The following is a 21,656-nucleotide window of genomic DNA, read 5'->3' on the forward strand; positions in this document are numbered from 1 at the left end:
TGTTCAGGCACAGGCGCTTGGAGGGCTTCAGGCTCTCAGAGCGACTCCTCTGCTGCTGCGTGAGGGGTGTGGAGCTGCTCCAGTAGTGCCAGCAGCCTTCCCTGGGGAGCAGAGCTGTCATTCCTGCCTCCTGGGAGCCTGGGGCAGAGGTGTGTGTCCGCAGTGTGGGTGGGCAGTGCAGTGCTCCTGTCACTGGCTGTGTGGCGTGGCTGCAGGCGGGCAGGAGTGGTGCCTGCCTGAGCTCCTTCAGTGTGGGCATGGCCACGGCAATGCTCCAGCTGCTCTTCCAGTTCCCAGGCTCTCCTGGATGTTCCTGAGCTCTCCCAGATGTTCCAGCTGCTCTTCCAGTTCCTGAGCTCTCCTGGATGTTCCTGAGCTCTCCTGGATGTTCCTGAGCTCTCCTGGATGTTCCAGCTGCTCTTCCAGTTCCCAGGCTCTCCTGGATGTTCCTGAGCTCTCCCAGATGTTCCAGCTGCTCTTCCAGTTCCTGAGCTCTCCTGGATGTTCCAGCTGCTCTTCCAGTTCCCAGGCTCTCCTGGATGTTCCCGAGCTCTCCTGGATGTTCCAGCTGCTCTTCCAGCTCCTGTGCTCTCCTGGATTCCACCTTGTGATACAACCTTGTGACTGTCCATAGTCTTCCCCTCTGTTTTCACAGAGGTGCTGTAGTGTTTGAGGCTGGACCTCCACAGTAACTTCCCTCCCAGGAGCTTTCTTTGCTGGGGTTTGTCTGTCGCCTTTCCCTTTCACTCCTTCCTGTCACAGCACAAAGGAAAGATGAAGGTGATTTTTTTTTTTTTGCGACCACAGTAAGAAGTAAATGGAAAATGTGGTACAAGAAAGGCAGTCATGGTGGGAGTCTCCAAGAGCATAAATGCCCCTCTTTGGAAAAACTCATGGGAAGCTGCAAGTCTTGGCCTTCTGTACATGATCCCTTACACAGGTTGTGCACACAACAGCTCTGCCAGAAATTGTGTGTGGGATTTCCCCCGCTCTGAGTGCGCTGCAGGAAAAGTGCTCAGGGAACGAGGCCAAGGTTTGATTGGGAGGGACTTCAGGACTCATCTCATTCCGTGGGCAGGGACACCTTCCACTGTCCCAGGGTGCTCCCAGCCCTGTCCAGCCTGGCCTTGGACAGCTCCAGGGATCTCTGGGCACCCTGTGCCCGGGCCTGCCCACCCTCCCAGGGAGGAATTCCTTCCTTTGAGGCATTCCGGCCTGGGAACATGTTTCCGTGTGCAGGTACAGGAGCGGTTCAGGGACGTGCCCTGGTGGTGTGTTTGTGTCCTGACAGGCGTCAGGGGAGGCTGCCAGGGCCGTTCCTGCCCAGCCTGGCACGGGGAGCTGGCTCCCTGCTCCTGGCCCGGGGCTGCTCGCCGTGCCTGGTGTGCGTGCTGGTGCTGCGGGGCTGGCACAGGGCTGCAGTCTGCCCCTGCTTTAAGCCTTGTTGGTACTAAATCTCTGTCTGGGGCCTGCTGGGGAGTGTGGCCAGGACAGGTGTCTCCGTGTGGGGGCCCGGGTGCCGACGGGGTCCCCAGATGGGATGGATGTTGCCCCCGGTGCGCCGGGAAGACAGAGCGGGCCGGGCCTGCTTAGCATTCAGCTCAGTCCCGTGCAAATTTGTCATTCAGGATCCGAACACTGGGCCTATTAAGAATCTGCCTGACCCACATAGGGCTGGTTTCAAGCCCTCTGGGGTGGTAAAGTGCCACTCAGCGCTGTCCCTGAGCGTGCGGCTGCGTCTCGCTGCGCTGCTGCTGCTGCTGCTGCTGCACGGCGTCCCGCGGTAGGACGGGCTGGGCTCCGGGCAGCTCCTGCCTGCGAGGCAGCAGGGACTGCAGCAGGGCTTTGATGGGACGGGCAGGGAGCTGCAGGAGGTGGTGTGGAGCTGATCAGATCTGCTGTGCTGTTGGGATGAGGGTTTGCTGGCCCTGGGACTGGGGACGGGCTGTTCCCGGTCTGCCTTTCCCTGGGACTGGCAGTACCTGTCACGGACTCAGGGTCACTGTGGGCTGTGTATATCCACTCTGATCTAAATACTCTTTCCTCCTTCAGCTTTCTCAGCAAGCACCGGAGCACTCTGGCTTGCCTCTGTCTAGACTTTGTTTAGAAGTTACTAATATTGCAGTGAAAGTCTCTAATTAAGACATTGCTACCCTAAATTTCAACTTGTCACAACATTGTCATTAGTTTCTTCAAATGGTTTATTCTGTGTGTACCAGTTCCTGACATGGTAAAACTGCCAATTAATTTTTATCTTCTTTTCTTCCAGTAAAAAATGGCATTTCAGAAGGCAGTGAAAGGAACTGCTCTCATTGGAGGAGGTGCCATAGCAACAGTTTTTGGCCTCTCTCAATTTTCTCAGTATAGAAACAAACACGTAAGTATTAATTATGATTTTTGATAAAATAGGAAACTTAAAATCTGTCACAGCATATGTCAGGCTTGTACAAATAGTTTTAAAAAAATGACCTTTGGCTGCCACTGGGGGCTTTACTTAGTTGCAGGAGGCGTGGAAAGACCTGATTGAAGGAAAAGCACTGTCTGCACAGTGTTTTCAAGCTGAGAAGCTGAAGTGAAGCCACCAGCACTAGCTCTGAACAGCCCAGCCTCAGCACAGTGCTGGTGCCAGCTCCTGTTGGGTTCCCAGGGCTGGGGACAGGATCTGTGCCAAGGCAGGCACAGGGCAGCTCCTGTGGCCTCTGGTGGGCACAGCCCAGCCCGGTGGGCCGGGGTCCCTGCAGGGCTGTGCCCAGGTGAGGGGGGCATGGACAGAGTTCCCCCAGCAGGGCAGGGTGGTGCTGGAGCCCTGCCACACTAAAGCAGCACATCCCACGTCAGGCTGTGTACTGGATCCTGCTGCTGGAGAAAACAGACTCCCCTGGGTACCTGCTCCTCCCAGCAGGGCTGGCGTGGCTGTGCTCTTGAGCTGCCCTCTCTGTCGTTGCACCACGGGCTTGTTTGGGGTGGCAAATTCCTCTGAGACTCCCAGTCCGACCATTCCCCCAGCACTGCCACCATGACCCACGTCCCCAAGTGCCACATCCACAGCGGTCTTTAAATCCCTTCTCTGGCCCTTTCTGTGGGGAGAGGAGGAGGAGCAGCTGGGAATGAGATGAGTCATTTCTGGGGAGCCAAGCTGGGAAGTGGATAAGGCAGGATTCTTATGGCTTCAGATACTGTTGCAGAAAATAAACCCCAGCGTTTCAAGTGAGCTCCCCATCGGGCTGCCTGCCTTGCTCCAAGCTGGCAATGTTCTCTCCAGAGTCTTTATCCCAGTGTTTTACAGCCTGGCTTCATTACTGTCAGAAATGGCAGCTGCAGCTTTTAGGGCTGCTAAATCAGAGGAGCTGGAAGGGAAAAGTCACCTGGAGAGCTCACTTGTTGCATATTGTCTGCAGTACTCCAGAATTCAGGGAATTCCTCTCTTTCTGGGTATGGATGGCCACTGTGAACGTCCAGAGACAGATTAAACCCCAGGGTTTTACAGAGCAGGATCATGGTGTCAAAATCACAGAACCACTTGTGCTTTTATCCTGGTTTTTCTGTGCACACACATCTGCTGACATTTTGGGCCACATTTATGCAACTGGAATTGAGTCATTGAATCCCAGAACAGTGTGGATTGGAAGGAGCCTTAAAGCTCATGTCATTCCAGCCCTGCCCTGGATCCCTGGCAGTGCCCAAGGCCAGGCTGGACAGGGCTTGGAGCAGCCTGGGATAGTGGGAGGTGTCCCTGCCGTGGCAGGGGGTGGCACTGGGTGGGATTGAAGGTCCCTTCCCACCCAAACCATTCTGGGATTCTGGGATTTGGCCTCGAACACTCAGACACCTGCACGGCCCAGGTGGCACAGGGAGCCTTTGCTGGCTGTTTCACAGCACCTCCAGCACTGATGGGGGCACAGAGCTGGAAGTACCAGATCCTCCAGCTTCCTGACTGCATTGCTGCATTCTGGTTTTGGGCCTTTATTTAATGCATCAACCTCAGCAGGCTGGTGTGAGATGGGTGTTCTTGGGTATGCCAGAACTGGAGACCACTGGTGGCTTTTCCTTCCCCTCTCCCCTCATGATCCCTAAGGGGAAAGGCAGTGCTTTGGTTTGGAGTTGTAGGATTCTGCTCTCCTTTCCCAACCCTGCTCTTCCTGGGGTGGGAGTGCACTGTTGGTCAGTAGAAACTGCTCAGCAAGGTGAATCCAATACTGTGATAATATGATAATGCATCAGGGCCTGCTTTGGGGAGTTCTAATTACTGTATTTTTTTGTTTAAATGAATAAGGATGATGAATTTGACTCTGCAAACCTACCTGGAGATTTACAGTAGCAAATTAACGAGAGCCCTGGATTATGGATTACTAGATCACTTTATAACTTGATGATTAAATTCAAACTGCCAAACTAAATTCCTCTCACTATGAGTGTAATCAAAACCATTCAGGGAACTCTTGCCTGAGAAATTGTAGATATAAACAGCAATTGCTTATTTCAGTAAACACACTTGTTCACTGCCAAACTAATCACGTTACTGCAGATGGAATCCCTGTGTGCAGCTTTTCTTCACTCCCCCATTTAATTGACAGCAAGATGCATCATATCTATATCAATTCCTGGTACTAATCACTCTGCTTATATTCCAGGGCTAATCTCCACACTCTGGCTATACCAGGGGCTGGATGCTGGGGACTCTGCTCTGGGCTCTGCTAGGAGCCATTTGTTGTAAATAATGGGTTTAAAAACAAACCTAGACATGGAGTCAAACCCACCTGATGCCAGTATTTCTTGAACTCCAAATCTCTCTTTTCTGGTGTTCTGTTATTTTCCTGAAGTTAAGTAGTAGGCTTGGAAATTTCTCAGGAAATGTAGTGCAGCATAAATTTGGAGGTGGGGATTTTCCTTCTCTAGAGCTGGTGGAAGTTGATCACTGTGTCGCTGAGCTTGATCAGTCAAAACACTGCAAGATAGGGTGTTTTTAGTGTTCCCAGTTTCCTGCTTGTCACTGCTGTCTGGCAGTGCCAGGGTGGCCTTCCAACCCAAACCCTTCTGGGATTCTATTACATGTTTTTATTGTACTCTGGCAATATAAAAATTTTATAGCAGTGCTAGAGCTGCCAGGGCCAGTGAGAGAGCAGAGCAAGAGGCAGGAGGATGTGGGGACAGGCAGAATTCCATGGCCAGAGGAATAAGGTGGCAGCTGAGTTTCTCTGAAGCTCCCAGACTTTGTCCCTGCTCCAGCAGGCACACGCTAATGTCAGCACTGGGGCTCTTCAGGATTCACCTCTCTCCTCCCAGCCCGAGTGCCTGGGAGCTGCAGGCTTGTGGGAACCCAGGGCACTGGGAATATTTCTGTGTCTGCTCTGGGGTGCCCTGACCCCCAGGGGGGCACTGACCCTGACCCTCATCCATGGAGAAAACTTCCAAAGCCTCAAGGTAAGCCAGAAACCACAAAAGTGTGAAATAGATTCTAGAGAGTAGTGTAGTGTGTCACATGGGTGAGAAATTTAGGGTTTAGGATTTTTAGTATGTTATAGATGGGTTCAAGATGGAGGATATAGGGTGTTGTCTTGAATTCCTTTCTTTTTCCTTCTTCTTCCTCTTTCTTCTTGGGTTTGGGTGGTATCTTGTAATTGGGTAAAAAAATCTGCATTGCGGGTCTGTAGGGGTCAGTTATTGGGTTAGAAAGGGAAATAATTTAGGTGTCACTTCTTAATTGGGTAGCTTAGTTTTTGATTAGACTTAAAAGGCCTTGCAACACAAGGTCGTTGCCATTTTTGTGCTGTTTTTCCTGTACACAGTCTGGTGCAGACAGTGCTGAAGTTTTGATAAGATATCAATAAACAGAAGCTGAAGACAGAAAAAGTCCAACGTGTCTCTGGTTCCTGACACAGAACTGCTCCAGGAGGGTCTCCCTGCCAGGGCAGCCCCCAGGGAGTTGCCCAGCTTGGGGCCTGCACACTCCCACAGGCTGTGTTTGAGGGCTCTGCTCGAGGCTGCCCTGCCTGTGAGCATGGGGTAATGAGCAGAGTTTGTTGTGTTTGCAGCTGGGGCTGGGCTGGGCACAGCTGGCACAGCTGGGTGAGCACTCACTGCAGCTCCCGGTGCCCCACATGGGCTGGGGGGACAGAGCTGATCCCACAGGGATCACCCTGCTTGGCAAGAGATAGGATTTGTTCTAAATCTTGGGTTTTCCTTCTTGTCCCCAGTCCCTCTCCAGCTCTCCTGGAGCCCCTTCAGGCCCTGCAAGGGGCTCTGAGCTCTGCCTGGAGCCTTCCCTTCTCCAGGGGAACATTCCCAGGGATTGCTCTGAGCTCTGCCTGGAGCCTTCCCTTCTCCAGGGGAACATTCCCAGGGATTGCTCTGAGCTCTGCCTGGAGCCTTCCCTTCTCCAGGGGAACATTCCCAGGGATTGCTCTGAGCTCTGCCTGGAGCCTTCCCTTCTCCAGGGGAACATTCCCAGGGCTCTGAGCCCTCCCTGGATCCTTCCCTTCTCCAGGTGAGCACCCCCAGCTCTCCCAGGCTGGCTCCAGAGGGGCTCCAGGCCTGGAGCAGCTCCAGGACCTCATTAGATCCTCAGTATGAAGTGGAGGACTCTGTCCCCAGCCCGATTTCCCCAGGGATTGCTCTGCACCACACGAGCAGTGACAGTGGTTGCTGCTGTCCTAAGTGATTTTCATGAGCTGCTTGCATTACAGTCAATATCATCCCTGATTGCAGGGTGAACGTGGCCATTAATTATCTTTGGAATATGCACTTCCTTGAGTCATGGCTACTAATTTTTAGATTTTATTTTCAGCTCTATGGTAGAGAGAGGGACACAGAACTAATGCATTTAAATCATGATACTGCTGAGGAATGAGCAAATAATTCTGAACAAAAATATTTAGGCTGCATGCACCATATAATCTGAACTGAGGCTTTTTGTGCTTGGCTGGAAAGGAGTTTCTGTGGTTTGTCACTTGAATTTTTATTAGTCTGCTCTTTCCTGTCTGGGAGTTCTGGGCAGAGGCTATTCTGCATAGTTAAGTCTGCCATTTGGCCTGGAGTCTGGGCCTAAATTAGGTCTTAAATTAGGGTTAAACAGGTTTTGCTGGTGTTCAAAGTGTTTATAATTCTCAGGAAAGTCTGGAAATGTTTAGAATTCAGCTTAAGTTGATGTTAACAGCAGCGAGCCTTCAGAGACTGCTCAAACCCTTCCCACTTAAGCCATGGTCCCTGGTGGGTGACTGAGCATCAGCCCTTCTCTCCACAGTCACTGCACGGACAGCAGCATTGGCTCTGGGAATATCAGCCCAAAGAGATTCCCAGGGCCATTCCAGGAAAATGGGAATGTGTCTGGAAAGTTCTGGAAACTGCCTCGCTGCTCAGCTTTGTCACTTTAACGGTGTATTTTAACGTGCTGTAGGACACAAACTGCATTGCTTAGAAGTTTCTCAAGAAGGAGGTGAAATTAGAGTTTCTGTGGCGTTTCAGGGCACTACATTTGACAATCACATCACTCCTGAACCTCATTAAACTTGAGCTTGGATTAATGCCACTGCATGAGATGTAAAATGTACGCTCAGCTCTGCGTCCTTTGCTGTGGTGAATTTTTGGTACAGAGTCCAGAGCCCAGCCGTGTGTCTGTTTATTAAAATGCTTCCTTTGTAATGTTTATAAAAATAATAACAGCATCCTGTAACATTTGGGAGCTCCTAGGAGTCATGAATACAGGTAGTAGCACTTGAGTGCAGTGTTACACTGAGGTGGGCAAGGTGAAGTAAAGGTGTGGCAGCACTTCATGGATTTAGAGCTGTTTGCTCCTCAGTGTTTAATACGGTGTGATTGCCAAATGTGGGGGAAGTGGCTGGCAATGAGTTTACCTTGGTGGTTCTAGAGGAGGCTGTGTTTTGGGCGCTGGCTGTCCCCAGTGTGTGTGTACAGAACCAAGCCGGGCCTCACGGGCTGTGTTCCATCTCTGCAGGGTGCCTTGGTGCAGGTTGAGGCTGCAGAAGGAGCTCCAGTGAGGAAGGACCATCTCCCCACGAGAGAGCAGCAGCTCGTGGCCCTGCAGAGCGGCGAGGAGTTCGATGTGCTCGTCATCGGCGGGGGAGCCACGGGCTGTGGCTGTGCCCTGGATGCAGCCACCAGAGGTGAGGGCCTGCAGCTCCAGCTGCAGCCTCCTTCCTGGGCTGCTGGCTTGTAGCAAACTTCTCAGACTGCCTTTCTGAAGGACCCAGAGGTAGAGGACTGGCTGTGCTGGCTGGGGAAACCTCTGTTCTCAGAAGGACCCCGCAGAAGGTCACGCAGCAGATCCGTGCTCCCGTTGCCCCACCTTTGGGGAGCTGCCAGAGCAGAGAGCCCTGGAGTTCTCAGCTCCTTAACCTGGACATGCACCTCAGAAACAGAGGCAGAACCTGACCCAGGAGAGCCTTTCAGGTGGAGCTGGGAGGCACTCGTCCAGCAGGGGAGGTGCTGGGAAGTGGATAAAGCAGTAGGGACTGACCTTAGGGAGATAAGTGCAAACTCCAGCCTGGTTGTTGCATTTAATAACACGGGACAAAGATCTTCTCACTTTCTGCCTCTGCTGTGCTTTGGCAGGAAATGCAGTTGTAAGGCAGGCAGAAATCATTACAGTTAATCTCTGTTTATCCTTTTCTTGGATATACTGGTTATATCAGTAGGTCTCTGAGGTGTGAAATATTCACGGGCATTTGGTTAATGAGTTGTGTCTCGTTGCTGTTCATTCATGGAACTTGCTCTTTTATCGTGTTTGCTTCACTTAACAACAAATTTTGCTTTTCGTGTGTTTGATAAATCTTCACCAAATTATGCCTGATTGTGTCCATTAATCTTCAGTCACATTCGACAAAAATAAATTGCTCTGATCTTTGTAAGTTACCAGTAATAATTAGATTTTTTTTAAGGACATAAAAGTTTCGGGAGACCAGTAGGTGTTAAAATCTCAGTGTTGGCACTGCTGAGGCCCCTCGAGTGCTGTGTCCAGCTCTGGGTCCCTCGTGACAAAAGGACATTGAGGGGCTGCAGCGTGGTGGGACTCAGTGATCCTGGAGGTCTTTTCCAGCCCGGGGGATTCAGTGGCTAAGGCTGATCAGAATGTTCCCTGTGTGTCAGAATTCCAGGCGTGCCCCACGCTCTGTGGCTCTCCCCTGGGTTTGGGCACCTCTGAAGCAAACTGCAGAGCTGCCAGTTGTCTCCCTCTCTGGAATGCCACTTAAATGGTTAGTGAAGAGGTTTGGAGCTCCCTGCTGCAAAGGGTTAAAAGTGGCCATGGAGCCCCTCTGTTCCTGCCACGCATCCAAGCTGTCATTTCCTTGGGGAGCGTGGCCCCGTAATGTGCAGTAATGCCTTTCCATTGTGAAATACCCAGCTTTTAATGTGCTGCTGTTTAAGTTCTGCTTTGACTTTTCCCTCAGGAAGAAGGCTAAAATTTTTCATTACAATATAGACAGTGCACTACACTTTGAATACAAATTTATCCATGTACAGAGTAATTTTTCTTGTGATTGTCTCTACCCCAGAGAAGTGTCTTTAATGAATTACATACAAATTGTGTAATTTAAGAAGTTAATTTGGTTTTCTGGTAACACAGGACTAAAAACAGCCCTTCTGGAAAGAGATGATTTCTCTTCGGGGACCAGCAGCAGGAGCACTAAATTGATCCACGGTGGAGTGAGGTACCTCCAGAAGGCCATCATGAAGTTGGATTTTGAGCAGGTAATTTTCTGTGCTGGTTGTTCTGCAAGAATTGCTGGTAGATACCTCAGTGTCCCAGCTGGAGCTGAGTCTCCTTTTGAGCTTTTCAGTGCTGGATTGCAGTGTTGTGTTCCACAGCCACTGAGCATGGGAGGTGTTTTCTCTGGGGGAGCTTTCCTGTGCTTTGATGGGCAGTGTCACTGCCTTGCCGTGCAGGCTGGGGGTTTTGGGAGAGGCAGGCAGAGACAGGGCTGATCTCAGAACAAAAAGAGCTTAAAATAAAATAAAATTAATAAAATTAAAAGTGACTGGTAGTGTCATGAACTGGGGGGAGTGAGTGGCTGTTCTGTTCTGGAATGGGGAGAGAAAATATGGTAAATGAGTGATTTAATTTGGAATGGGGGAAAAATATTGTAAATGAGCGACTTATTTTGGAATAAGGGAATAAAAGATGGTAAATGAGTGATTTATTTTGGCATGGGGAAAGAAAATATGGTAAATGAGTGATAGTTTATAAATGCTTTTGTGCATTCTTGTGTGGGTGGAAGCCTGATATTCCTGTTTGAGGAATCACATTGTCTTTCCATTGGAGCCTCTCAAAGTATGTTTAGTGGTTGAAATGCTGCTGCAGGAACGGTGACTTTTCAGGGGGAAGTAGCCAAACCCTGCGATTATCCACACAGAGAAACCCCCCTTTCCTGGCAGAGAACACCCCCACGTTGATGGACATGGATTGGTTTGGAGAAGAGCCCTTCTGCACTTGCAGCTTGGAGTTCAGATGGGGTTGAACTGTGGGAACTGGCACGGAGCTGTGCTGTGGGACGTGTCCCTAGCCCTCCTCAAGTGCCTCCTGCCCCTCGTTAGGGCAACGTGGCTTGTTGAGCTTTATGTTCAAATGAAAAATTGTGCAACTGTGCTGCCAAGACGCCAAGATTAAGCTACCAAAACTTTATTTTACTGGGGATCCTTTCCCGTATCCTTTGGGTTTCTCAGCAGATCGCAGCGTGGAAGCCTAGTGATGGTGGTGGGAGGTGTTGATACTTGGATAAAGTGTGTTACTGAGTGTTTGCCCTGGTGCCAAGGGTGGCTGCTGTGGCACTGACCTCGTGTTTGGCAGTACAGGGTGGTGAGGGAGGGCTGGAGGAGGTGGGGGCTGTAGCACTGACACCATGGTTGGTGTTTTGCAGTACAGGGTGGTGAGGGAGGGCTGGAGGAGGTGGGTGCTGTGGCACTGACACCATGGCTGGTGTTTGGCAGTACAGGGTGGTGAGGGAGGCTCTGGAGGAGGGTGGGGGCTGTGGCACTGACCTCGTTTTTTGCAGTACAGGATGGTGAGGGAGGCTCTGGAGGAGGGTGGCTGCTGTGGCACTGACCATGGCTGGTGTTTGGCTGGTGTTTGGCAGTACAGGATGGTGAGGGAGGCTCTGGAGGAGGCGAGTGCTGTGGCACTGACCATGGCTGGTGTTTGGCAGTACAGGGTGGTGAGGGAGGCTCTGGAGGAGGGTGGCTGCTGTGGCACTGACCATGGCTGGTGTTTGGCAGTACAGGATGGTGAGGGAGGCTCTGGAGGAGGGTGGCTGCTGTGGCACTGACTGTGCCTGGTGTTTGGCAGTACAGGGTGGTGAGGGAGGCTCTGGAGGAGGGTGGCTGCTGTGGCACTGACTGTGCCTGGTGTTTGGCTGGTGTTTTGCAGTACAGGATGGTGAAGGAGGCTCTGGAGGAGCGTGCACACCTGCTGCAGAGCGCGCCCCACCTCTCGGCCCCGCTGCCCATCATGCTCCCCATCTACAAGTAAGCTCTGCTGTGCCTTCTCTCCTTCACCTTGGCTTCTCACAAGCAAACCCTGGCCTGGGAGGGGTTTCTTAAAGCTGGGGAAGTTGCTGGGCTGCAGAAGCACAAAGGTCTCCTGTGCCCAGCCTGCAATCACTGCTCTGGGGGGCACATCCTGGGGTGCAGCTCTTCAGTGCCTTCCAGCACCCCAACAGGGACAGCTGCAAAGAGCTCTCATTGCCAGGATGTCTTTGCTATTCTTCCAGTGCACCCTTGTCCCCCTGGTGTTCCCAGCACTGAGCAGCTGGGTGTGCACAGAACAGCTTCCTCCTCCTCTGAGGAAGACACTCAGCACTTTGGGTTGGGTTTTCAGTCTGTAAGAGCAATGACTCCCTGGAGCAGGCTACTTAGAGCAGGGAGGCTTTGCTAAAGGAACTTAATTTTATTAAGACCATTCCTGTTTTTATTATTCCTATCTTAGTGTGAGGGGCTTGTAAGAGCTGCAGCTTGTGTAGGTCGGTGTCTGCCTGCATTTATTGTGGTCCTGTTTGTGCAGGAAACACAGACCCTGCCCTGGGGGAATCCTCTCAGCTTGCACACACAGCATCTCACACAGAGGCACATCAGCCCCGTTTAGATCCTGATTTTGGAGCAAATAAATCCTTGAATGTGTTTGACTCACTGCAGGGAGTAGCTCAGTTGAAAACAGTGGCAAACAGCACCTAATACCTGGAGTATTTACATTGTCTTGTTTCCATGAGCTTGTAATGCTGTACAAGGTGGAAGTGCTGTAAGAACAGTCTGTGTTCTGTATTGCCACAACAGAGTGTGCACGCACTCCTACATGCTGCATTTGTTTGGTTTTTTTTTTTGCTGTTTTCCCCTCAGGTGGTGGCAGCTGCCCTACTACTGGATTGGGATCAAGCTGTATGACCTGGTGGCAGGCAGCCAGTGCCTGAAGAGCAGCTATGTGCTGACCAAGGCCCGGGCCCTGGAGCTGTTCCCCATGCTGCGCAGGGACAAGCTGGTGGGAGCCATTGTCTACTACGATGGTGCGTGCCCTCTCTGCCTGTTCTGTGCTCGTGGGCTTTGGTTTTGGCCTTAAAACACAAGTGTGAGCCTGGGGATTGTGCCCTGGCTCTCTACGGCTTGAAGGATTCAACTTGCCTCTTAATTGCTAGTTTGGGAGAAAAGTTACAGCTTCGTGACAGCAACTTACTGGATGTAGGAGAAAATGCAAAGGCTTTTCTTGGCTAGAGGGTGTAGAACAGTGTGAAAGTGTTCTGGTGGAGATGTGGTTTCTGACCTTTGGGCAGCAGAAAGGTGGATTATAAGGGGAATTCTTTTCCCTTTGTCGAGCTGCACGTAGAACAATTCATCAGCTCATCAAAGGGGTTCTGGACTGGGAGGAGCTCTGGAAACACGCTGGACTCCAGTGGGGTTTATGAGGCTTCTGGCTAAAGCTTGTGTTGTTTATTGGAGGTGTCTCAGACAGAGCCCAGCAGCGTGGAAATCAATTAAAACTTCATGTATATGTGTGGGAATATGTATGTGCAGATTCTCATTTGGGAGGAGAGTTGGATTTAAAGGATGGACCCGGTGTTTGCTTGATTTTACTACTGATAGAAGCTGCATTTTATCTTATTTTTAAGGTCTGGAGGAAATGAGAGCAAAATTTGCAAATGTAGCAAAATCTGTTGTGGGATTATGTGACAGTTTTTGTACCCAGCACCAGGACCTGCCAAACACAGCACACAGAGAGAGAATTCAGATTTATTTTTTCCGTATCCTGAGCTATTCCTTAGCTTGTTTTAAGGGATCCCAGGAGCCTGCCAGAAGAACGAAGTGGTTCTCTTAACTGTAATTACACTTCTCAGAAGAGCACTATAGCTTGAAATCTATTTATAGTCTAGTGAAGTTTTTTCTGATTAAATAAATAATTTGGCTGTATCGTGGCTATTTACTACTCCAGCATTCCAAAGATACATCTTTCAGGATAGCCATAAAATTGGTCTTCTTGTTTCTTACATGAATAATTGTTTTGAACGGTGCTGTAAATCTAAAGATGCAGCATCAAGATGCCAGGTGGGCTTTGATGGCAAACATGGGCAGGGCTCTGAGTGACTGAGAGATGTCTCTGGAGGTTTTGTGCCATCCCAACAGGGGGAAACAAACCCACACTCAGTATTAGAAAGGAAGAGTAAAATAGAAAGAAAAGGGAAAAAAAATCTGTCTTGCTTTATTTTGCTTTCTGTATAAGATACAGCTTAGTTATCTTCAGTTTTAGGCAGAATGTAGAGAAATGCTGTTTTGAATTAAAATTTTAAAAGCCCCCCAACTCCACCAAACCTCAGTTTCCCTGAAGAACAAGATGGGATGAAGTCTGTGAGTTGATAACACACATCTGAGGGTTCTGATGACACTGCTGTGCCAGGGACGGGCGAAATGACTTCTGTGATTTTAGAAGGTGAACTGAGTGTTTATTCAAAAGCACTTCTCTCTTTTATAGAGAACATCGTGGACATTCATTCCATTGGTCTCACAGTAAAAACATTTCACCTGATTGGCACACTGGACTCGGGTCAGTGTGGCAGAACAGATCTATAAACAATATGAAATGAAAGCAAGAAAATAGATTGTTTACATTCCTCTTGGACTTTTTTCCAGGCTTAGCCTGGCAGGAATCTTTCTGGTTTTCTCTCTGAGCTGAGAATATCCACATTCTGAGGCTGCACCTAGTGCAGAGTGAAGGCTGTCCAGCTGGAGTGTTACTTCAGCTGTGAACAGGCCACATTCAGCTCGCTGCTGTCTGTGTCACTCTGCTGTGGGGTGGCCCGTGGGCCAGCTGGGCTCCCGTGGGGCTGGGCCACATGAACTGCTTTGTCCTGATCAATTAACCTGTGCTCTGGCCACGGGAAATGGGCTTCAAGTCACAACGTCTCAGCAAGCTCCCTTTAGGTCTTGTAAACTGTTGTGCTTGAATTTTAATGATGTACTGTCACACCCTACATCCAGAGGGATGGAGCACAAAGGGAAGGGGAATGGAACTGGAAGTAGAGGAGGGAGTGATGAAATTAAACTTGCTTTAGTCCTTTCAGAAGGATTAGTCATAAAATAGAATATTAAATAATGGCAAGGCGAAATACAAGTCTTAAAGTGGGTGACATCTTTCTCTTCTCTGTCCATCCCTTCTCTCTCCCCTAAAGAATGAATCGATAAATTTGCCTTTTAAGGATGGAGTGTCTTAACTGTAAGTGCAGTTAAATGCAGTTTTATCCTATTTCCTCACTTTCCTTTATTCCCTGTCCCTGCAATTGTTGGAAACCGAGCTGTTAATGATGACAGCTGTCGATCCCCACCACCAAGGGGAAGAGGTGTAAACATTCTGTGTCTAGGCTGATTTTTGTGTGCTGCAGCCCCTGCCCAGGGCTCCCTGTCTTTGTGTGGCCCGTGGTGGGGCCGCTGGCACCTCCAGCCATCCATAATTCATGGGGACGCTGCGTTCCCAACCGCGCCGGGGTCGTCTTCATTACATCCCTTAAATTGTTTATACAGGCACAAAGAAATGGTACATCATAAACGTTGGAAGTACCAGCAAGAGCAAATCACAGCCTTGTCCAGAGGCTATTCTTGCTCTGCCTGAGCACTGGGAAGCCAGAGCATATGTTGGATGTTAGCCGGGGTGTACACAACGTGTCCTATTTATTCAAGGTTTGCTTTGAAGCCACAACTTACAAGTTTGTTTCTTAGGGGGACATGTCAGACTGCATTTAGCATTCGTTGGTATTAGGATACTCCTGAATAGCAAAAAGGCAACATTTTGGGGGGAGAAGGCGGCTGCTATCTGAGCAGGGATCTGTCAGATCCACTTAGGGGCTGCGGGAGAGCTGGAGAGGAGGCACAGGGAGGGGCTGGGCTGAGCTCAGGATCTCGGGCAGGATTGTTCCTAAGCACTTTAAATGGAAGAATTAATCTCCATTTGAATTATATAGAGTTCATTATGATAAGAACTAGGAAAACCATTAAAGCAGGGATCCAGCTGGCCAGAGTGTGTCAATGTAAAGTGTTCAGCAATTCCAAGTGGCACGGTTCTCTTTATGATACATTATTTTTCTGTCTCTAGGTGCTTGCAGGCTTTTTTAACATATTTTGCCTTGCAAGATGAGCCCTTATGTGTGTAAGGAAAATCTGTGTTCTGGAATCAATCTTGAATTTAAGATTCTAGGGCTCTGCTGACCGTGCTTTCAGAATTTGCTGTTATTTCCTGAAAGAAGAAATTAGCATATGCTGTGTCCGGGACTCTCTTGCCACATCGAGGTATTGGATTGTTTAATGTCTTGTTCTACAAATATCCAGTATGTTTACAGGGATGTAAGTAGGTTTTTTTTTTTTGCTTTTTGCATTCTTGGTAGTTTTGGATACATTCTCTGCTGAAATATTTTAATATGGAGGTTATTTAAAAGTAGAAAAAGCCTTGGCAGAGGATTTCGCTTTCCCTGTTTACAGCAAACCCCCTGAGAAATCCTTCCCAGGCACACGTGCACACACAGACACACACACACAAAAATCAATGCAAAAGAGTAGGGCATTCATTAAGCTGTCAAAAATGGAATAAATGCTTTTTTTTATTTGGGCTCTTGTAGCTATTTTTCCTAGGATCTGAGTGTGTCCTGAATTATGAAATGTTACAGCTTTATAATTCATGTTTGACAAATGGATATTCGGAGATGCTGAGCTGTAATGGGGGTATTACAGACAGCACTGTGGCTGTTTCCCTTCCCTGGATAGAAAACCTCTGGCAGTTTGTCGCTGGACAGACTTTCCACAGGTGAATTTAAACCCACAGCTGCTCATGTTTCCAGCCTGAGGCTGGGTGGGTGAGGGAAGCCTGGCAGGCACGCTGACCGTGCTGTAGCTGGGAAACACTCGGTGTGTGTCCATGCCCTGCTGTGTGCCAGGGCCTGCTGCATCTCAGAGCTGCCCCTGCCATCCTGCAGGCTGCGGGGCTGCAGGTGCACAGAGCCCAGGACAGGGCTCTGGAACGTTCTGGAGCTGGAGCTGGAGCTGGCACAGACAGGCACGAGCAGCCCAGGACAGGGCTCTGGAACGTTCTGGAGCTGGAGCTGGAGCTGGCACAGACAGGCAGGAGCAGCCCAGGACAGGGCTATGGAATGTTCTGGAACTGGAGCTGGAGCTGGCACAGACAGGCAGGAGCAGCCCAGGACAGGGCTATGGAATGTTCTGGAACTGGAGCTGGAGCTGGCACAGACAGGCAGGAGCAGCCCAGGACAGGGCTATGGAATGTTCTGGAACTGGAGCTGGAGCTGGCACAGACAGGCAGGAGCAGCCCAGGATAAGGTTCTGGAGCATTCTGGAGCTGGCACGGACAGGCAGCCCAGGACAGGGCTATGGAACGTTCTGCAGCTGGAGCTGGCACAGACAGGCAGGAGCAGCCCAGGACAGGGCTCTGGAGCTGGAGCTGGCATGGACAGGCTGGAGCAGCCCAGGATAAGGCTCTGGAGCATTCTGGAGCTGGAGCTGGCACAGACAGGCAGGAGCAGCCCAGGACAGGGCCCTGGAGCTGGAGCTGGCACAGACAGGCTGGAGCAGCCCAGGACAGGGCCCTGGAGCTGGAGCTGGCACAGACAGGCTGGAGCAGCCCAGGACAGGGCTCTGGAGCATTCTGCAGCTGGAGCTGGCACAGACAGGCAGGAGCAGTTCCCGGGGCTGCCCAGCTCCCTCCGGCACACGCCGTGCCTCGCCGCTCCGGTCCCGCCGCGCTTTCCCCGTCAGGGCTCTTTTATCATTTTCAGAAGGGATAAAATCAGTGGCCTGCACCAGCTGCCTCTTTAACCCAGTTTTGCCTCTGTCGAGGGGCAGCACGTGGCTGCAGGAGGAGCCCTTTGCTCCCGACAGCAGGGCCGTGCATCGGCGCTGCCTGCCCGCTGCCCCAGGCGCCTTCCCGAAAGCACGGCATGATAACTGCATCTCCTGCTGTACCTGTAACAATTTAATCGTGTGAGTCAGCCCAGTCAAGCATCCCCAGCTCATGACTGGGAGACATGAAATTCATTGTCATTATTGTCCCTGTCATTTTGGATCATTATATCCTGCTGCAGAATTTTCCTCACTCCAGTGCTTTCTTACCTCCAGGAAGCAGGGATTATGGCTGAGGTTGGGGTGGGGGCAGGACTGTGAACTACATTTACCTCAGGGGAGCCACAGATTAAATTGGCTTTGCTTTCTGACTTGCCAGATTCGTCTGTTTGTACGCTCTGGGTTTAAGGTTGGAAATGATGAATATTCCGTTGAATTCAGGGCCTCTCTCTTTTCTTTTTCTAATGCTTGTATAAGCAAAGGATGGGGTTTGTGTCCCTTGAGAAGTGAACGGGGAATAATTCTTCAGATCATGTTACCAAAAAGATTTAAGATTATTCCTGAACGAGACGACGTTACTTGTTCATCGTGGCACAAACGTCTGCGTGGTCCCCGGGGTGTGGCGGCTTTCAGGGGAAGGGCTGGAGCTCTGCTGTGAGCCAGGGGCTGTTTGTGGGAGCTGCAGTGGGTCACGGGATGCCAGGGGTGCTGATCCCTGTGGGACGTGTCCTTGGGAGGGCAAGTGGGTGATGGGATCCCTGCACACCTCACTGCTCCCAGGGAACAAGGGACAGGAGCAGAGGAACGGCCTCACGCTGCACAGAGGAGCGTCAGAATAATGTTAGAAACAACTTCCCACTGAAGGAGCGGTCAGGCAGTGGAATCAGTTGTCTGGAGGTGGGGGAGTCCCCATCCCTGGCAGCACTCAGGAGCCACCTGGCACTCGGGACATGGTTATGGGGAGATTATGGTGGTGCTGGGTGGCCTCGAGGTCTCTTCCAGCCTTGCTGCTGTGGGTTCTGTGGTGTGTGGGAGCAGTGCTGCTCTCCCTGCTGTGGCAGGGCACTCTGTCCCTCCCTGCCTCTGCCAGGTGTGGCTCCCAGGTGGGCTCTCCTGCACGGCACAGCGGCAGCTTGGCCGAGCTCAGCCCACGGTGGCTGATACAGCCGTCGCTGCTCTGTTGGGAGGTAAAACCCAGCTCCTGTGGGAGCTCACCCTGATGGGATTTTCCCCCTGGAAGCCGTTGGTGGCAGTGGGGACAGGGAGAGCTGTGGTGACATCACCAGGTCCCTGCCTGGCCCCGCCGTGACGGGCGCTCACGGTGACATTTTAGCGCCGTTTCCACAAACTGACAGTGACAATGTTTAGTTTCATTTTAACACGGTGCTTTTCCTGCCACTGACACGGCACTTGCAGTGTAGTGACAAGTTGAAGGCTGATACAAAAGAAGTGGGAAACAACGTAATTATAAAGCAGTCACACAGAGCCAGAATTCCAAATTTTGTCTGTCACTGGTTGTGGTGGATACTGTGGCTTATTTTTGCTTTCTGGGATCGTAGTTTCAGTAGGAGTTTTAGCTCCTGTGCTGTAACTTGGCAGCAGACTCCATCAGACAGACATTTGAAGGATATTGGGATTTCTTCTGTAAAAATATTTTATGGGTTTTCTGCCTCTTGCTTGTGATATTGCTTTGTTTATAAGTACAGAATTTGGAACAAATCATAGTAGACCAGAGGCATTGGCTTTAAACGGGCAGAGGGCAGGGGTAGGTGGAAGATCAGGGTGAAATCCTTCCCTGTGAGGGTGGGGAGGCCCTGGCACAGGTGCCCAGAGAAGCTGTGGCTGCCCCTGGAAGTGCCCAAGCCAGATTGGCTGGGATAGTGGAAATGGTCCCTGCTAGGGGAACAGGATGGAATGGGATGAGCTTTGCACTCCCTTCCAACCCAAACCATTCTGTGATTCCAAGAATAGGGAGGTTTAGCTCTTGTGATCTGAGCTGGTGCTAAGTGGAGGAGGTCAGAAATTCAGGTGACTGCTACTGGATTATTTAAACTGGATGTGTCAAATCTGAGTTTGAGTCTGTTGGGATCAGTTTACCTGTGAGAAGGCTGGAGGCTTTCCCTGCCGCCAAAGCTCACACCTTCGGGCAGGTGTTAAAGAGCTGAAATGGGGGGTGTGGTTATTCCCAGTGCTTACTCACTTGTCCACCATCCTTCCCACCTGCCTGGGCCTTACTCCAGCAGCACGGGTGGCCCAGGGCACAGCAGGGCTGGGCTCTGTGTGCCCTGCAGGGGCTGCAGGCACAGCCAGGGGTGCTGTCACTGTGCTGCTGGGGGGGATGGAGCCCATGGAGCAAGTCAGAAGTGTGCCCCTGGAGCAGGTCAGCAGCAAGGACATGAGTGCTGCATAGCCTAGAAAGTCTGGGAGCTTGCAGCAAATTCCACTTCAGCTTCTTGTGATTCAGAGAGCTGGAGAGTTCGGGTCTGAGGGCATTGTTCTGACTTGTGACTCACAGTCAAAGGGGACATTCCCCCTGAGCTTACTCTGCTTGTCTGGGGAGGAGAACTCGCTGAGCTCTCACTCAGAGGAGTCTGGAACGATTCTGAGTCACTCCAGCTGATTCATCGTGCCTAGCTGGGATCTAACCCTTTCCATATGCACAACAGCTCCTGGGCTCCTGCTTGATGCTTGTAAGAAAACTGCTCGTGCAATTAAGCACTTCCTCAAAATTATAGGAGAGGGACAGTCCTGGTGACTTAGTGGAGTGTAGTTGTATACACCTAATGCACATGTGTAATTGTGTCATCACTCACCAGCCTTCAGTGTGGTGAGGCTGGGGTGAGCTTTGTGTGTATGCAGTGAGAAAACCTCGGACAGGAAAGGATTTGGTTGCCTGTGTTGCTTTATTGTGTGCCTGCAGTTACCTGGTGCAGGGCTGCAGTAAGGAATACACCTGGAGGCAGGTGAGCTTTAAGGTCCCTCTCATCCCAAGCCTGTCTGGGGCTCTGTGATTCTGTGAATTGGTGTGACGGGGCAGTTGTCAGAGTGACACGGGACAGAACATACCAGAACTGCCAGAGTGCCTCATTAACGCTCTGGTTTTCACACAAGGCTCCTGAACCAGTCCCAAACAAATCTCTGGTCTGTGGGCTTTGTTGCCACTCCCTGCTGGCTGGGGCTCAGCTCTGATAAAAATAAAATTGAGTGTACACTGTGCACTCTGGGGGAGGATCCTGTGAGTGCCAACGGAAACATTGTCTGTTCGGATGTGAAGAAATACAGCATTTGCTACTAAGGAGTGAAAATAGAATTCTCCCAAATTACACAAAAATAAGGAATTATAAACCAAATGGCATCTCTGTTGGGCTTAACGTGGTGTGGGATAGATTTACTCAAGCTGTCTTTGCACACTAAATGTCCTCAGCAGCGTGGCTTCCAGGATTGAGGGGCTTCTTGGAGGATTCAGTGCTAATTTGGTGAAAGCACTCAGGCCAGTGTTTTGGGAAAAGCTGGGTTGACTGCCCTTAGTAAAAATGAAAGTATCTCTTCATTGACACCATATTACAGCAGGTGAAAACAACAAATAAGGGAGGGATGAATCTTTCAGTTTTCCAGAGGCACTACACAAGGAGCTGCAGGAGAGCTCAGCATGTTCCATCCATTGGCTTCTCCCGGTGTGCTGAGCTGTGGCTGCCTTCTGTTGGGTGCAGCAGGTGGCAGCTGGCATTGTGCAAGGAACAAGTGCTCCAACCCAGCCCTGGAGCAGCACAGTCCTCTCCAGGCAGGGCACTGGTGAGCATCTCTTCCCGGGGAATGCCACAGTTACCTTTTCACTGTGCTGCCTACACCTAGGAGATTTAGGGGATCTTCAGGGGCATACTCACCTGTGGAGAAGGATGCCAAATTAATTTGGCTTAGCCACTCTGTTGTTAGAAAATAACTTTTTGGCTGAAGTATTTGGAGAGCCCCAAAGCATCACCAAGGGGTCACCTGTGGTAGCAAGGTGGGATCATTGTTCTGTTTGGCTTTGGAGCCCCAGTGGCTGCTGTGCAGGACAAGGATGGCTGTGGTGGTGATCCAGAGCCTCCCTGGGAGCTGGGGTTCCCTCGCCTGTGATCACACCCCTCGGGTTTCTTGGAGTGGAATCACTGAGCAGGCACCCTGGGAAGGGGCAGTGAGAGCTTTACATGTCTGGGCTGGAGGAGCTAAAGCTTGGGGGTGCTTTTCTCTGGTGTTGGGGGGATCTCTCTGTCTGGAGACATTGGCAGTTGATTGCAAGGTCAGAAAGGCTGAGATGCAAAATCTTGGCTTTGCTTTGTCCTTCC

The 21,656-nt window shown here is 50.7% G+C and overlaps 1 protein-coding gene across 2 annotated transcripts in view; it reads left to right on the forward strand.

Annotated features, from left to right (window-relative positions):
* Window positions 1-21,656, forward strand: part of GPD2 (glycerol-3-phosphate dehydrogenase 2) — a 53,666-nt gene that overhangs the window by 8,184 nt on the left and 23,826 nt on the right. For both annotated transcript variants that reach the window (XM_053947290.1, XM_053947291.1), the window contains exons 2-6: window positions 2,270-2,377; window positions 7,952-8,120; window positions 9,581-9,705; window positions 11,378-11,475; window positions 12,343-12,506. In XM_053947290.1, the coding sequence (XP_053803265.1) occupies window positions 2,276-2,377; window positions 7,952-8,120; window positions 9,581-9,705; window positions 11,378-11,475; window positions 12,343-12,506 (658 nt within the window). In that variant the 5' untranslated portion in view covers window positions 2,270-2,275. The remainder of the gene's footprint in view (window positions 1-2,269; window positions 2,378-7,951; window positions 8,121-9,580; window positions 9,706-11,377; window positions 11,476-12,342; window positions 12,507-21,656) is intronic.

The sequence above is a fragment of the Vidua chalybeata genome, chromosome 7 (genome assembly GCF_026979565.1).
Source record: "Vidua chalybeata isolate OUT-0048 chromosome 7, bVidCha1 merged haplotype, whole genome shotgun sequence".
NCBI classification, from domain to species: Eukaryota; Metazoa; Chordata; class Aves; order Passeriformes; family Viduidae; genus Vidua; species Vidua chalybeata.